The sequence below is a fragment of the Ruditapes philippinarum genome, unplaced genomic scaffold, assembly GCF_026571515.1.
Source record: "Ruditapes philippinarum isolate M1 unplaced genomic scaffold, ASM2657151v2 ctg1560_1_1_1_1, whole genome shotgun sequence".
In the NCBI taxonomy this organism is placed as follows: Eukaryota; Metazoa; Mollusca; class Bivalvia; order Venerida; family Veneridae; genus Ruditapes; species Ruditapes philippinarum.
Window position 1 is genome coordinate 220148 of NW_026857080.1, and position 18961 is coordinate 239108.

Consider the following 18961-nt stretch of genomic DNA (forward strand, 5'->3'; position numbering starts at 1 on the left):
TTGCATTAACAAGATGTTGTTGCCTTTGACTGAATATTTAGAATAATATATATTTGTTTGTTTCCCATTGGTTTCAAGTCTTGAAATATCAGAAATAGTGTGTAAGACGAAATGTACAACTGTAGTAATGTTCGGATAAATACGCTTTGCTGGCAATAAGTCAATAAAATAGTTGTTTAACTTTGGGTAACCGAGTGTTATGAAGTATTTATACTCACATGTATTTATCAACTGACAGACCAGAAAAAGTGATTGCAAAGGTCGGTCCAATTGGTCATATTTTGATTCTATTTCATACAATCTTTTATTAAATTTGATACAGTATGTACAGCTCAAGTGATTCTTGCAGCCTTTCCATTTTGTCATCGCACACATATTTAACCGCGAGTGTAAAATCACAGGGGACATACTATGTTAAGTCACAGTGGCAAAACACCGCAGACTGGTTTAAAAAATCCCGGCAATCCCAGTGGAAAATCACAGAGATTGGCCGTGATAAATATCACATATAATTATAAATGATTATGTTCATGTACTGGTTGGGGACCACCAAAACCGGACAACCACCAAACCCGGACGGCCCCGAAAATGCTAAATTTAGTATTTTCTTTGTTCAGTGGTTGTCAGTCACTTTTTTATAGGCAATAAGTGCATGTTTCTTTCAAAATTAAGTAAATGAATTTATTTCAACCTCCGTAAATGGTAATATTTTAATGTCTATTTCAAGAATGTTAACGTTGAAATTCGGGGGTCAAGAAAGCAATGTCTGACCTCATATACCAGCTATAATCATTTGCAAAGTGAATAATAGAATATTCAAAACTTCAGCATTTATTGCTGACATATTGTATATCATGTTACAAATCAAAAATCAAAACACCCAGGCTTTTATCTGAATTAAATCACATCATGTACATATCTGTCCGGACACATGGTACTGTAGTGTAGACAATTTAGGTAATTTTGATACCCTCCTTGTTGAGCCTCAGAGATAATTGTCAATAAAATCAGAAATAAACAAACTAGTTTATTAGTTAGGAGAAGAACCTAGCTGAACTGTGTCAAATTTTTTGGTCTCTAGGTTAAAAATTATGAAATCTGTACGGAAAAATGTTCCAAAAGTGTCCGGTTGATGGTCTCCGACCAGTACATGTACAATGTTGTCAATGCAGTCTTGTTAGAATAAAATCCATAACACTTATCTACTTTGTTAATAACAGCCCTTACACCATCTGTATTTGTGTAAGATTTGGTAGTTTTTAAGTTCCATTTGCATAAAAAATGTAAAAAAATACATGTACATGTATAATATCACAATCAAAATGCACTTATGATTAATAATACAGTGTATGTCAATAAATGACATGATAATTATCCAGCATTTTTTTTTGCATTTTTGAGCAATAGTTAAACATGTAAAATCGTTACTTGACAAAAAAAGATGAGTTTTTTTTCCTGATATATAAAAAAGGATAGAAGTCAATGGAGTGTTGTCACTTCTTTGATGATTTGGCAGGTGTGTAAACATCAAAGATTGACATATTCTTTTGAAGAGATGACTAGTCATTTGTCAGAGGTCATCTCGTCTATAAATTTTGTGTATATTATTTAACAAAAGAAACATGTTTTAAAACGTGTCCAAATATCTGCCATTCAGGAGACAAATGTTGCGTGTGTTATTTTTTACAGATGCAAGTACATGTAAATACGTGTTATAAATGTTGTTGTAAATGGCTATGGCAAAATGTCCCTGCAATATTTCACAGTGAGTCACATGACAGTGACAATCCACCCGTAAAAAAATCGCAGGAATTGGCGGACTTTTGAAAAATTGTTAAAACTGTACTGTACATGTATAATAGAGAAAGGCTATATTTTAATTTAAATGTCAGATGTTTCTATATTTAACAACTCTTTTTTATCATTTTTAGCTCGACTTTTCTATGAAAAGGGGAGCTATCCTACTCGCCCCGGCGTCGGCGTCGGCGTCACACCTTGGTTAAGTTTTTCGTACCACCCCACTTTATTTCAGAAGTATTACAAGTATGGCTTTGAAACTTACCATACTTGTTCACCATCATAACCTCCATCTACAGACAAGAGTACATAACTCTGTCAAGGTTTTTGACAGAATTATGGCCCTTTTTTGACTTAGAAAGTGTATTGAGCTTGGTTAAGTTTTTTGTACCACCTCACTTTATTTCAAAACCATTGGAGGTATTGCTTTGAAACTGACCATACTTGTTTACCATCACGACCTTCATCAACAGACAAGAGGACATAACTCTGTCAAGGTTTTTGACAGAATTATGCCCCTTTTTGACTTAGAAAATACATTGAATATGGGTAAAATCCACTTATTGCCTTAACCCTTTGAGATATTGCTTTGAAACTTTTAATGCTATTTCACATCATTACCCCCATCTGTACGCAAGAGAAGGTAACTCTGTCAAGGATTTGTTTTAAAAATTAAGGCCTTTTATCGATTTAGAATCTTGGTTAAGTTTTTAGTACCAGTCCACTTTTTGACTGAACTGTTTGAGATATTAATTTGAAAGTTGGAATACTTGTTTACAATCATGATTCCCAAACATGTCCAGGAGAAGGTAATTCTGTCAAAGATTTTATTTGAATTATGGCCCTTAACTGTCAATGTTTTGACTTAAACATTTCAAACTTTGCTGCAGTGTTCAAGGGTATCACACAATTCAGTAAAATAATTCTTCACTAAATATCTTAATGCTCATGGCCATTGTTCACTTTAAAAATACAGAGATTCTTGTATTGCCTTTTACTGCAAAAACTTTTTTTATTGGCAAGCAATAAAAAAGTCGAGCGCGCTGTCTTACGGACAGCTCTTGTTGTGTCGCCTTGAAAAGGTGACATATAGGGGTTACTTTTGTCGGCGGTGTCGGCGGCGGCGGCGTCTGTGTCGGCGTCGGCGTCCGCTAAAGCTTGTCCGGAGCATAACTCAGTCACTATAAGTCTGATTGACTTCAAACTTGGTATGCATGCTTCTTTCAATAACCCGAAGTGCAGTGCACAAGGACCGGTACTCTGCAGTTCTTATTTTTTGAGTTTATTGCCCTTTTGTTAATTTTCATACTTTAATTTTGTCCGGGCCATTTCTCTTCAACTAAAAAAGCTATGGACTTGAAACTTCATAGGATGATAGATCTCATTAAGAAGAAATGCAGTGCACAAGAACCAGTACTCTGCACTTCCTAATTTTGAGTTATTGCCCTTTGTTAATTTTCATACTTTATTTTTGTCCGGGCCATTTCTCCTAATGTATAAAAGCCATGGACTTGAAACTTCATAGGATGATAGATCTCATTAAGAAGAAGTGCAGTGCACAAGAACTGGTACTCTGCATTTCTTATTTTTTGAGTTATTGCCCTTTGTTATTTTCATACTTAATTTTGTCCAGGCCATTTCTCTGAAAGTATAAAAATTATGGACTTGAAACTTCATAGGATGATAGATCTCATTAAAAAGAAGTGCAGTGCATAAGAACTGATACTCAGCATTTCTTACTTTTGAGTTATTGCCCTTTGTTGCTTTTCTTACTTTATTTTTGTCCTGGTCATTTTTCCTCAAGTATGAAAGCTATGGACTTGAAACATCATAGAATGATAGATCTTATTGATAAGAAGTGCAGTGCACAGAAACTGCTGCTCTGCACTTATTATTTTTTTAGTTATTGCCCTTTAAGAAGTGCAGTGCACAAGAACTGGTACTCTGCATTTCTTATTTTTTGAGTTATTGCCCTTTGTTTATTTTCATACTTAATTTTTGTCCAGGCCATTTCTCTGAAAGTATAAAAATTATGGACTTGAAACTTCATAGGATGATAGATCTCATTAAAAAGAAGTGCAGTGCATAAGAACTGATACTCAGCATTTCTTACTTTTGAGTTATTGCCCTTTGTTGCTTTTCTTACTTTATTTTTGTCCTGGTCATTTTTCCTCAAGTATGAAAGCTATGGACTTGAAACATCATAGAATGATAGATCTTATTGATAAGAAGTGCAGTGCACAGAAACTGCTGCTCTGCACTTATTATTTTTTTAGTTATTGCCCTTTAAGAAGTGCAGTGCACAAGAACTGGTACTCTGCATTTCTTATTTTTTGAGTTATTGCCCTTTGTTTATTTTCATACTTAATTTTTGTCCAGGCCATTTCTCTGAAAGTATAAAAATTATGGACTTGAAAAAACTTCATAGGATGATAGATCTCATTAAAAAGAAGTGCAGTGCATAAGAACTGATACTCAGCATTTCTTACTTTTGAGTTATTGCCCTTTGTTGCTTTTCTTACTTTTTTTTGTCCTGGTCATTTTTCCTTCAAGTATGAAAGCTATGGACTTGAAACATCATAGAATGATAGATCTTATTGATAAGAAGTGCAGTGCACAGAAACTGCTGCTCTGCACTTATTATTTTTTTAGTTATTGCCCTTTGTTATTTTTCATATTTCATTTTTCTCCTGGCCATTTCCCCTAAACTACATTGTTCACAAGGCGACACATCCGACTCGCGGAGTTCTAGTTAAAGTAATATTGTTGTTTTTTGATAATTTGAATGATGTCTGATGCCAATGCAAATTTAACTTTTATTCTTGAATATTGTTTCAGATGTCTGCACCTGTTTTGGTAGGAGCAATGTTTCTGGTGATATTTATACTGATGCAATTGTATCGTAGATACCGCCGAATGCACTATGATGTTCTTGTCCCTGACATCAGCAAAGGTCATCGATGGGTCATGATGGATCTGTTTAATGAAGCAACATATTGTAACATTAAAAACATTCCAATCAAACATGGAGCAAAATGTGACACATGCGGGATCTGTGTTGAAGATGAAAACATGAAGCAAGCAAATAAAACCCTCCCGTGTAAACCCTCTTCTGTGAAAGGTGATGGAACACCACATCAGTGGGTGAAAGGAAATCTACCAGAATGTAGTATGTGCTATGCTTGCGGCCAAGAATGCGGAACTCTGCCACAAATCTGTGATAGAAGATGTGTTTGGTGTAAACGAACACTGCATGATTATTGTACATATGATGATATGACGTGTGATTTTGGAAAATTTAGACAAATTATTGTACCGCCACATTGTGTTGAATTGAAAAGAGTTGGAATTAAAGGAAGGAGACATTTGATAGTATCAAAAGCAAGACATCCACTGTTTGAAAATTGGAGACCGTTAATTGTACTAGGAAATAGGAAAAGTGGTAATAATGAGGGGGAAATTATGCTTTGTGCATTTAGAGATATTTTAAATCCAGCACAGGTGAGTCACAGTGTACGTATGATTTGAAAAAGTGAAATGTTAAATAGTTGTAGGCGAGACTGTATATCTTAGTATGGGACATAAGAAGGAAACTTTCTTCTTAACTTATATATATATATTAAATAAATTGACCTTTTTTTCATATTTAGTGGTTGCTATTGTTAAATTATTTTAGTATAAAAATCATATGCATCAGTTTTCACTTTCATTTTTTTACAAAAATACTAAATTAAATACATTGACATCAGATGTTTATTATAAGGTTTACCCTACCCATTTTTAGGATTCAGTGAATCATGTTAGAACATTAACCACAGTAGAAACATAATTTAAGTGATAAATTTTAATTTTTTGGTGTCATATTCTAAAGACATTCTTTTCTTTTAAATAATAATTGCGCTATATTGCAGGATAAGGAACTTTATTGCTTACTGTTTGATGTTAATTACCATGCTGTAGAAAGGAAGAACAATTATATAAAAAACACTTTCTATTATTGTAAACTATTTAAAAAAATCCCAATAATTATTACAATTATTAAATAATAATGTCTTGTTTGTAGGTGATAGATTTACATAACATGCAGCCGGAGAATGCTCTAGAATGGTGCCATCTATTACCTGATGTTGTATTTCGTGTTCTTGTGTGCGGTGGGGATGGATCTGTAGGCTGGGTGCTAAATGCAATAGAGAATCTCAAACTGAAGGTAACCAAAATACGATGTCTTTTTATGGCAGGAAATAAGAGCATTAAATTTTGTTATAGATGCAAGCAAGCTGTTTATTGTCTTGTATGTCTGCTACTTGTTCAGTGGAGTTCATATTTTCAGAAGTACCCCTGGAGTGGGCAAGAAGAAAGACAAAAGATTTAAATGTTTATTAACATACTTATTAATTGTTTAAGTTAACAAAACGTGGACTTTGCTACCAAGCATTTTTAGCTGTATATTTTGGAATCACTGGTATGGTTTGTACTGTCTACAAAAAACCTTTGAAACCTTCTATGTTAAGTTTGCAACTAAAACTAAATACAATTATTTTTATTGACCAGTAAAAGTTACAATGTGGCTTTTTAATATTACATGAAACGACCAGTGTCCCTGTTGAATCAAAGCAAATAAGAAGAAATTGATAATAATTAAAATTATCAGCGGAATTGTTATTAAAACATAGTTCATCCTTCAGAAGTTAGTATTCACCTCAGAAGTTAGTATTCACCTCAGAGGTTAGTATTCATGCTTTTAGAAAATATGACAATCACAAGTGATATCAACATTGATAATGGACATTTCCTGAAAAATTGGAAGCTGGACTAGTCCATTACAGACATTATACAGAATAAGGATTAGTGAAGACATAGTGAGCGTCAGAATTCTTTTGATATATTTCAGACTCCTCCAGAAGTTGGTATATTGCCATTAGGTACAGGGAATGACCTTGCTCGTGTCCTTGGCTGGGGTGAAGGTCATGATACAGATGCTGATATTAATGAAGTGGTGCACCAGATTATTGCAGCAACGCCTGTACAGTTAGATAGGTAACTTCTTGACAATGTGTTCTTATTTTTTTGATTCGTATTAATCATTTTAAGAAAGAATACTAACTAAATATCCTGAATAGCAAGCAGTGCAGATCATGAGTGTATGACACAGATGTGCCAGCTGATCTTGGTATGCACTGGTCATTTCTGAGGTTTAATGTGCCTTCATATTATTAACATAAAAGTACATGTACTGTTAGCAACTTAAGTTTTAAAGCTGCATGCCTCCAGATTAGCCAAACTATTTCAAGAAAATCAAACTTTAGAAAGATATTTTTAAGAAAAGTAAATAAATTTAAGATTCAAGTAATGATTTACATGTTATGAGCAATTATTGACTGATTTACATACATTGTCTCCTTTTTATAATTTATGAGGATTGTAAGTGCCTTTTGCAATGTGTAGATTACTAACTTTATTCACTTCAAAATGTTAAACTTTCAAATAAACTTTAAAAATTTTCATGAAAACTAGCATGAATCTGGTATACTGCTTTAAACACATTTGTGTATGAAATTGTGTTTTCTATTATTCATTGTTATTTCTTCCATGATTGTATCTATTTATACAACAATTTCAGATGGAAGATAACAATAAATCACAAGAAACATTTAGGAATATCTAGACCTAAAAAGGTAAGTGTTATATCCATATTTCTGTTTTTCAATTATAGTCTTTCATTCACCAACAAAGAACCATAATTGTAGCAATTTAGCAATTTTGACTGATTTACTCCCCTTTGTTAATAATTTCTTAAGGATTATAGTAATAATGCAGACTGAGCATTACTGATACTACCCATCTATTAATAGATTCATTATCATCATATGTTAGTCATGACTGTTAATTTCTCTTTGCAAATTGAATTATCTAACGTCTTTATTAGCTGGTCATCTGCAGGGGTTTACGGGAGACACAAGTCAACACAACAAATTGTTTCCTCCATGATATTTTCTTTGGTGATTAACATGTTTCAACTGAGTAAAATTCCAGAGCTATATTTAACTGGAGAGGAAGCTATGATATCAGACACTTAAAATCTGTATCAATGATTTATAATCACGCAAGTTCACATTTTTGTGAGACTTTCCGAGACCTCGTTTGACATGAGAAATTTTACCTATAACAGATACTTGTGTACGCCACCATGTTTTTTGAAAATTGTAATGGTTTTCAAAAAAAGAAGTTGCAAAAATGTATAAAAAAAGCAATAAAGATTAAGAAGATGTAAATTATTCTCTGTAATGGATAAAAATATAAACAAATTCTGTTGTATAAAACAAGCTGAAATTAATCCACTCCAAGGGCCAGTGAATCGCAAAAGATTGTGAGCCAGGATTTGAAAATTTTCTATTTTTAGAGCTTCTAATCCCTCTGTTATAAAAAACTCTGGTAAAATGTAAACATATTCTTAAGTTCAGAGAAGTTTCTAAATGCAAAGTTTGTAAGAAACTATATTTATATATATAGTTAAGTTTAATGGCTACAATTCATCCGAGTTATTTATAAAGAAAGACAACTGCTAATGGAATGTGAAAAAGTATTAAATAAGACTACTCTCCCTTTAACAGAAAAAAACCCAACAAAACAGTTGAATATTTGATAAAGTGAAGTGGTGTACTGCTGTGAATTAATCATCCTGTTTCATTATTTAATATTGCACTTATTGTTTGTTTCTTATTTGTTGTTTAATGTTTTACATCATTACGCTGCAGGAACAGCTGTTCTTGATGATAGGCTGTTCTATTTTTTGAGAAAAAAGCACAAGTGTCTTGGTGCTTAAAAATATCAAATGAGGGGGTGGGAGAAATTCTAGAAATTAAAAGATAATATGGAAATGAGATTAATTTAAGACGAAATGCAATAAATGCATGTGCAACAAAAGATATGTTGTTGTTTTTGGCGTGTACCATTTCAGACTTGATAAGTTGTTTTGTAGTTGTTTCAGCAGATTTTAATAAAAAAAAGTTATGTGTACATATGACTTGTTTGATCTGACAATTTATGTTTATTTGTGGCTGCTGAATTGCCTGATTTGAAGTGACCAACATGTATCACTGTTCAAATTCTAGATAAAAAAAAACAAACATCTTTTATGCATATATACAATATTTCATTAAAGCATTTCTACTTATACTTGCTTTTATAATTGTTTTTCTTTAATTTCTTATGTTTAAAGTAAATAATTTTCTCTTTAATTTCTTATGTTAAGAGATAAAGCTTTACATGCATATCAAAACTCTTATGTCAAATCAAATCGTTAATGCAGGCATTTTTCTTTTTCTTTTTTTTTTGGGGGGGGGGGGGGGGGGGGGGGGGAATGGTGTCCTGGGATGAGGGGGAAGGTGGTATAGCAGTTACTTTGCATTTCAGGGTTAGAATTTAGCAAGATTTTCTACTTGCAGATTTTTGCAAGTGATCAAATGTTTAACTGGCAATATGTGGTAGTCAACTGACATTTCCATGATCACGTATCTTATTATTATTATTGTTATAATAACAGTGATTTTTCTACTTATTTAACAGACTCCGAAAAAAGGCCTCTTCCCAATTGATATTTTCTTTAAAATCATGCAGTTTGCCCAAAAATCTGAACTTGAACCAGATTTTTTACTTTTCAAATCAGCAATTTTAGTGATATTTTTCCCCAAAATCAAGAGGCTAAGGCCTCTTCCCAATTAAGTGAGAAAAATCACAGAATAATACACAATGACAATGTATTTTGAACATCTGGTATGACAAAAGATAATAAACTTGAATGTCTATTGAATATCAGAAACATCTTTATCACTGGTTAACACAGATGTCTTCTTGTAACGAAACAAAAACATTTCAACACATTGATTTATAAATAATAAACAATTGTTTAGGGATCAGAATAGATATACCAGAGGAACACCCACTGGTGACAACGTGCAGTTAAAAACTTGTTCATGTTATGTAATTTCTTAGGACCTTCATTAATTATCACATATTTTGTACTTGATTACACCAACACCCCGAAAACTTAGAGGTACTGATCTACTTTAAATAAATATATATTTCAGCTTAAAAGTAAACACTTTACAGAGGAGTGCTACGCATTTACAATGGACCCTGATTACATCTTGGATGCTCTAACCAATAGTGTTTGGCTGTTATAAATAGTCCATCAAAATATAATCACAGAAAAAATAGAGCAACCAAAAATTGGTTTTTAAGTTTTTTAAGGTAAACTTCATCAATTACTGCATCTGACACAGTCAACATCATCAGTTTCTGCAGTGGGCAGTTGCCAAACATCATCATCAGCCCAGAAGATAACAATTATGTAACGCCCAAAAGGAACAGTCACTTGCAAATAAATGCCAGCTAGAGTAATTTTTACTGGCATTATTAGATTTTAACTGGCATTTTGCCAGTATGCCAGCTTAAATTCGAACCCTGCATTTGTCTCAATAATTATTGACCAGTGTTTAGAATCTTTACCACTTGATTCAGTTGTAGACCAAGTTTGATCCTTGGTCAGTGAAAAGTTTAGAAATACCTTTTTTTGGCAAATTTGTTTGAAAATTGTTTATGTACATGTATAACTCTGCACTCACTCTACTTTTCTTGTCAATGTAAAAATGTTAGATTTAACAAAAAGAGAAAAGTGTCATATTTGATAAGGAATGTCATTATTTGTATGCATTAACAATTTTAATGATGTTTTGTTTTATTTCACAAATATGATGTGACAGTGTAAGAGTTTCCTCCCAAGCATGAGTCACAAATTCTGTAATACATACTGTAGACTGGAATAGAATGATTTTAAATGTTCTGATTTTGAAATTAGGCCTATACAAAGCTAATTGCCTTAATATATTTTCTGATTTTTCTTCTGTTTATCAATATTTTCAACCCAGGTGTTATTTGTTCATTTATTTTTTTTGTGCAACTCTGCCTGACGAAGTAAATGTCTTCTCAAGTGAATTTGGAAGTTTTCATGTTACCATTTAAATACCATAAAATTAGTGCATTCAGATAACTGCTGTTTCACTTTCATCATTTGCCTATTATGAAAACCATCCAGTGCGAAATTGTTTCATATGAGACAATTTTCAATCCTCCTAAAATGTGGCAGACGGGTTGCCTTTAAGGGTTGAGGCATCAGAATTGCAGCCACCATTTATCCCTGTGTGATCATAAGAGACAACTAAATGGGTTTGAATGACTGGAGTCTATCCATCTCTTAGCTCCAGCAGGTGAAGTGGTTTTGACCCAATGTGTTGCTTTAAGTTTGTAACACCAGAGGTTAGCCAAAATCATATGTCTTGTTTCAGCGCCATATGACCTAAAGTGTGTTGGTGCGCTGTCAAACAAGACAAAACAAACATTTTTCCATCATGAATTGACTTTTAACAAAATTTGAAATTTCCCTTTTCTCAGAATGCCAAGTTCATTGCACCTATTCCTAATCAAAGGCATTTGGACAGACAACTACCATTTTGCTGAAGAAGAATAAACACATGTAATGTATTATTTTACCAATATTTGATTTATATTTTTCAGGAGATGGTAATGAACAACTATTTGTCTATAGGCGTTGATGCTTTGGTCACTTTAAACTTCCACAAGTCACGGCAGTCATGGCCCTGGTTATTTGCTAACAGGCTAATCAACAAGGTATGTCACTAACAGCTAGTGTAATTAAACAAGTTACGCAAAAAATATTTTGCCTCATTTTTGTAAGTTTCATAATTCAGCCCTTGAATAAATTTTTACGTTAAAGCTGCACGCCTCCAGATGAGCCAAAATATTTCAAGAAAATCAAACTTTACAAATATGTACGATTTTGAGAAAACTCCCTTTGTTCACAATATTATACTTTTAAATACATTTTCAAAATTATCATAAAAATAAACATGAATCTGGAGGCATTCCTCTTTAAGCAGAGAGTACCTGAAATAGGGCTTTCCAGTCTTCCCAGCCAATTGTATGTTCATTCCTCTATGGCAGCTCTCAGCGCCCAGGATCCTACATTTAGACAAACTCTTTGCCTTTTTCTCATACCTGTTTACATTAGATGTTTTTCTAATCAGATTTTTTACAGTGTTTATCTTGTAAATAATATAATCTTGAAAGAAAGAGAAAAGATTTTGTTGTGGCGACAGTGTTACACGCCCATGATTGACAGCCAGGTATGTTTTCCTTGTAAATCATGTGTTAACCTGCGGCCATCATGTGTGATTCGCAGGGATTTTCTAAGTGATTCTTGTATTCTTATGTTTTTAACATAACAATTAGATGTATGAATGTTAAAAAAACAGATGTTCCGAGTGCTAATGATTATTATTGAAAATCATTAAAAGAAAACGTTAAAGTGATTACATACCTATATAACTATATAACTGTAATGGTAGGTATTGAGGGTTGTTTTAATGCATTGATGTTGTAATTAAATGTAGCTATTAAATGAAGCTGTTGAAGAAAAGTGATAAATTTTCAATTGTAACTAAAATGTGCCAATTAAGTTATAACTTTTGATGTGTTTTTCCGTAGGTTAATAGAACATCATAGTGCTTAAGATCTTAATAAATTAACAATCAACTTTTAGGTATGAAAGTGTAGCTTGACTGTGGCCAAATTATATTTGAATGCAAAAGAATAGGATACTCATATACTATCACAGATACATTTAAATGAATTAAATATCACTGTAAATAAAAATGTTCAATGTATATGATAATTTCATGGAAATAATTTTGCATTTTAAAAGCAGCATGCCACCAGATGAATGCTAATTTTCATGAAAAATTTGAAAATATATGTAAAAGTAAAATATAATAAAGTTAACAAAGAAAGTAATTTACATGTTGCAAACAACACTTACAATCCACATAAATTACCAAAAAAAAAATAAAAATATGCAAAAGTGTTAGTAACACAGTAGAAATATGTAGATAAATACTGCAAAGTCAAACATTTTTTATAGGTATCAACAAATTGGAACTTGGAATACTTGCTTATCATGACAAAATGCTGTTAAGACAAGGGGCATTGTTCTGATGTAATTTTGCTATAATTTTGAAGTTATGCCCCTTCTTTACTTAATTTCTTTTTTTGTGTGTGTTCTAATTTGTGTAATCAATCATTAAAATCTATATCCAGTTATTTCTGACACTGTCCCAGAGCTTCACAGAGTCATTTTTATACGCCCGTTTGAAAAACGGGACGTATTATGGGAACGCCCCTGGCGGGCGGGTGGGCGGCGGCGTCCAATTTTGTCCGGAGCATATCTCCTACATGTATGGAGGGATTTTAATGAAACTTCATAGAAATGTTCACCACTATGAGGAGCAGTGTCGCGCACATAAACCAGGTCTCTAGGTCAAAGGTCAAGGTCACACTTAGAGCTCATTGAATAATGCTTGTCCGGAGCAAAACTTCCACATGTATAGAGGGATTTCAATATTACTTGGCACAAATGTTCACCATTGTGAGGCGGAGTGTCGCGCGCAAGATTCAGGTCCTTGCGGCCAAGGTCAAGGTCACACATAGAGGTCAAAGTTCAGATAAAAATATGAAGATGTGTATATGGAGCATTTAGTCATCATTTATTGAGGGATTGTAACACAAATGGTCATTATCAAGACTATGGCTGTGATACATATAATTTAGGTCAATATATACAAGGTCAAGGTCACTAAAGATGATGAAATATCCAGATTTTGCCAATTTTGTCCGGAGCATATCTCCTACATGTATGGAGGGATTTTAATGAAACTTCATAGAAATGTTCACCACTATGAGGAGCAGTGTCGCGCACATAAACCAGGTCTCTAGGTCAAAGGTCAAGGTCACACTTAGAGCTCATTGAAAAATGCTTGTCCGGAGCAACACTTCCACATGTATAGAGGGATTTCAATATTACTTGGCACAAATGTTCACCATTGTGAGGCGGAGTGTCGCGCGCAAGATTCAGGTCCTTGCGGCCAAGGTCAAGGTCACACATAGAGGTCAAAGTTCAGATAAAAATATGAAGATGTGTATATGGAGCATTTAGTCATCATTTATTGAGGGATTGTAACACAAATGGTCATTATCAAGACTATGGCTGTGATACATATAATTTAGGTCAATATATACAAGGTCAAGGTCACTAAAGATGATGAAATATCCAGATTTTGTCCGGAGCATATCTCCTACACGCATGGAGGGATTTTAATGAAATTTCATAGAAATGTTCACCATTATGAGAAGCCATGTCACGCACATGAACTAGGTCTCTAGGTCAAAGGTCAAGGTCACACTTAGAGCTCATTGAAAAATGCTTGTCCGGAGCAAAACTTCCACATGCATAGAGGGATTTCAATATAACTTGGCACAAATGTTCACCATTGTGAGGCGGAGTGTCGCGCACAAAATTCAGGTCCCTGCAGCCAAGGTCAAGGTCACACATAGAGGTCAAAGTTTAGATAAAAATATGAAGATGTGTATAGGGACGATTTAATCATCATTTATTGAGAGATTGTAACACAAATGGTCATTATCATGACTACGGCTGTGACACATGTACTTTAGGTCAATATATGCAAGGTCAAGGTCACTAAAGATGGTGAAATATCCAGATTTTGTCTGGAGCATATCTCCTACATGTATGGAAGAATTTTTATAATACTTTATGGAAATGTTCACCACCATGATATGTATTGCTCCATGCATGATCCAGGTCTCCAGGTCAAAGGTCAAGGTCACACTTGGAGCTCATTGAAAAACGCTTGTCCGGAGCAAAACTTCTACATTCATAGGGGGATTTCAATATAACTTGGCACAAATGTTCACCATTGTGAGGCTGAGTGTCGCACGCAAAATTCAGATCCCTGCGACCAAAGTCAAGGTTACACATAGAGGTCAAAGTTCAGATAAAAATTTGAAGATGTGTATAGGGACCATTTAGTCATCATTTATTGATGGATTGTAGCACAAATGGTAACTATCATGACTACAGGTGTGACACATTTAATTTAGGTTAATATTTGCAAGGTCAAGGTCACTAAAGATGGTGAAATATCCAGATTTTGTCTGGAGCATATTTTCTACATGCATGGAGGAATTTTAATGTTACTTTATAGAATTGTTCACCACCATGAGACGTAGCGCCCTGCACATGAACCAAGTCTCTAGGTCAAAGGTGAAGGTCACAGTTAGAGCTCATAGAAAAATGCTTGTCTGGAGCAAAACTTCTACATGCATAGAGGGATTTCAATATAATTCGGCACAAATGTTCATCATTGTGAGGCTGAGTGCCGTGCATAAAATTCAGGTCCCTACGACCAAGGTCAAGGTCACACATCCTGTGCATATCTTCCCTACTGATTTGTTTTAAGGTTCATTTAACAACACAGTGCCAAGAATAAAAACTTGCTTGCTAGATAACACTTATCCATAATGCCCCCATCTCCATCTAAAGCTTTCGTAAACGGGCGTATTTTGTGACTATGGCACCCTTGTTAATGAAGTCTATTTTTGAAATATCAAAATAGGTCAAATACAAATACAGAAAAATAGAGATAAAATGGGAGGTTTTGATGGAAAGTAGAGTAGGAAATACTTATACTTTGAAAAGTTGAGATAAAAATCTTACCCTTGTTGTGCTTATCTTTAATATTTCAATACAGAAAATCTAAATTATTTCTAGTGCTTTATCAGTTAATATCTGACATCATTGTGAGCTATATACATTAAAATTTTGTATCCACTTTGAAGCAGTTACTCAAGATGGGTAATAACAATTCTCATGTAACGTTTTCGTTCTGCCCGCTTGAAAATTTGCACTCAGTTTCTGTTTTGAACAGCATGAGTTTGAGAGAGACAAAAAAAAAAAACATTTCAAGGGGCTCATATTAAAGATTGGAAATTTATAGTTTGTATGAATTTCTCGATAATTAAGTGTGCTTTAAATGTTAAGGCAGAAGGGAACATTTTAATTGTGTTTTATTTGAAAATGAGCTGTTTCCACCAGTTTAAATATATGAATAGAATGTAAAAAAGAATTAACGGATAAAAGGTTATAATGAATATGATGGCAATTCTCGTTAAATTTCTGACCTATGACCTTTACATGAAGATGTGTCACATTTTGACAAGCACATGAAAATTTCATTCGCAGTCAGGGTTTGGCTGAAAACGCCCCGTCATATTTTGAGAAGCATAGTTAACTCAGATCATGTTGCCGCTATTGTTCAGATTTTTTTCGCCTGTTCAGCAAATTGTTTTTAGTGTGAATGTCAATTTCCAATCATATGTTAGCTGTTTACATGTTTGGTAATGTATACTGATGTAACCAGTATATTAGGGTATTTTACCAGTGCCAACCATTTTTAGTAACCAACTGACAAACAGTTTAGGCCAAAATTGTAGGCCATTTGAAAAGGAAAATAATCTGAATGTTGCAAATGATAAATATATTAAAGTAAATTATTAAAAAAAAAATAACCTTAACTTATGAATGTACATATTGGACTTTTGCACTGTGTTGAAAATAGAATTTTCAATGATTTGTGTGTATTGCCACTGGTTGCCCATATGAACAAGTCCTCCAGAAGAGTATTGAATTCATTTTAGATTTTTGGAGGATATTATCGAAGATACAGATATAGAAAGATGCCCAAATTCCAACAAGCTTCTCTCTTGGTTCTTTAGCCTGCCAAGTGTTCAAGCACTCGTGCATGGGACCTTGATTGAAAGTCCTGTCCATCTTAACAGACTGTTAAGTAATTTTAGTTGGCCAGCCCAAGAATCAAACCCACAATGTCAATGATTATAAGTCTTGTACTCGAGCTATGCCCGCTGGCAGGGTCTATTTGCAAACATATTGACCTACTTGTACTGCAATTGGCAGTTTAGGTAGAAAGGCACTTTTGTAATAACATGTACAAATGTAGTTATTAAATTGATTCAACATGGAGGGCTCTGCAATTTTTTCATATAAATTAAAGTAAAACCAATGGTGAAGAGAATACAAATAATTATGCAAGTTGACAAAAAAAAATCGCTTTTCAAAGTATCTTGCTAATGAAACATTACAAAAAAGTACAGTCATGTAGTTATTTCATTTATTAATACCATTATTGTTAACATGCATTCACACATTACACATGTCAAGGTGTCATAATACCACAGTGCACTTTCGGGCAAGCTTTACTTCAAAAGCTTTTAACATTTAATCCGAAACACACAAAACTTCAAAATAAATCCTTTTTTCATATTATGCCAAAAAAAATTATCAAGGAAAAATAGTTATTGTTTTTTAACCAGCCACTATATGTTATATAATAACTGTCAGCATTTGACAATATTTGTGTGGACAGGTAGTTTTTTTTTAATATCTTTTGTACATTAAATGCACATTTTAATACAGAAAAAAATGAAATTTTGATAAAGTTGCTTTGTGGTTTTTGTCAGTCTGTATGTGACTCTAATCTGGAGTAATAATTTAATACTAAGTAGTTATTCAAGAATTTATCGCAATACTGATGCCAACTTGTAATTCTTTTAATATGTGTCAAGAATACAGCTTTTTGGCATTCAACCTGTGAAATATATTTAGCTGTCAGAAAAAGGTTCAAAATTGCAACATTTAGGCAATTTAACATAAGAAAAACAGAAGAGAGAGAGAGACCCATTATTTTTTAATATGTAATTTAAGTTGAACATGATCAAAAAATTTGTTTTAGGGTAGTAAAACATAATGCCTGTTGCATGTATGTAAAGTACATTCAGTATTAAAAAGCCGGGACTCCACTTGAGGTTTTAAAAGCCTTAAAAACAAAAAATTTGAATTTTCAATACATAAATGAGCTGGGGCACTTGACACAAAAACATATGCACATATAGTTAAAAAATATACTTTGAAATAAATTGAAAATCGTATTTTTTATGCTTTTCTGAGTCCGATAATGAGTGAAAAGCGTTTAAACGCTTTTCATTTTGGGTCATTTTTTTTTTACAATTTGAATAATTATTCTGGAAAAACGAAGTGTGCAAATGATCTGAAAATTTTGCACAAAGATTAGTGGTCTAAAACCTATATCAAATGGTACATTTATCTGGAAAAAATATTTTCACTCCCATCATGTCAAAAAAATCTCAGTGGAGTCCCTTTAAAGTGTCACACACCTGTAAACCAGTAAAAATAAATTTTTTAAGAAAACAAACTTTAAAAAAAAAATAATTATGTTTACAGTTTAAGAAATTTATAAATATTCACAGTTCAAGTAAAAACTTTAAATTGTATTATGCAAATATTATAACAGATTTTTACTAAAATTATATTAGGGCTGAAAAGCTCCCAACAGAGTTAAAGAGAAATTTCTGTGTTATTTTGACAATAATGTCATAAAGTTCAATTTTAGTAAATAGTTAGTGACTTTTAGGCTGGATTAGATCACCTAATTTGTTTCTTTTTGACAACATATTTGATTAGAACAGGTTTTTATTTTAATTTTACATAAAAATTACACAAATCTTGAGGTGTGTTGTTTTTAAATCTGCAATGGTCTACATCTTAAATTTCTTTCTTGATTTTGTTTTTAAGTATTGTCAAGTCATTGAAGTATGGGAGATGTAAAAGGACAAAAAAAAATTTTTTGTAAAGGTAATCATCAAAAAATTGCCCTTTTTATTTTGCTGAATGAGGGGAAAAATAAAATTTTACATTTAAAAGTTTCCTAATTATTTAAAATTTAAAATTGAAGCTAAAAGCAATTTTTAGGGAATTTTCTAAACAAAATTCTTGCATTTTTGGAGAAAAAATTTTCAGTCCTTAGGTTATTTTCACAAAGAAAAAAGTTTTTTATCTTGTTAAAAAATTCCCCAAGATTTTTTTTAAAAAACATTTAAAATTGAAAGGCTAAAAAAGCCCAGAAAAATAAAACCAACCAAAAATTTAAAAATAATTTTAAAAATATTTCATTGCTTTTTTGTTTTTTAAACTTGACTTTGCTAATTAATTTGTTTCCAATTTTGAAATCAAACAAAAGGGTTGGGTTTTTGGGGGTTTTAAATAACTTTTCAAAACATTGAATAATTTCTAAAAGGGAAGGGGAAAGGATGTTTCGGGTTTTTGTTTTAAATTCCTTTCCCTATTCTGTTTTGCTAG

General features: G+C 32.8%; 1 protein-coding gene across 1 annotated transcript in view; it reads left to right on the forward strand.

The window, feature by feature from the left end:
• The first annotated feature begins 40 nt into the window (after window positions 1–40).
• LOC132748686 (diacylglycerol kinase epsilon-like) overlaps window positions 41–18961 on the forward strand; it is a 51971-nt gene continuing 33050 nt past the window's right edge. The window contains exons 1-6 of the mRNA XM_060738297.1: window positions 41–260; window positions 4636–5298; window positions 5861–6004; window positions 6689–6834; window positions 7418–7472; window positions 11371–11484. Coding sequence (XP_060594280.1) covers window positions 219–260; window positions 4636–5298; window positions 5861–6004; window positions 6689–6834; window positions 7418–7472; window positions 11371–11484 — 1164 coding nt within the window. The 5' untranslated portion in view covers window positions 41–218. The remainder of the gene's footprint in view (window positions 261–4635; window positions 5299–5860; window positions 6005–6688; window positions 6835–7417; window positions 7473–11370; window positions 11485–18961) is intronic.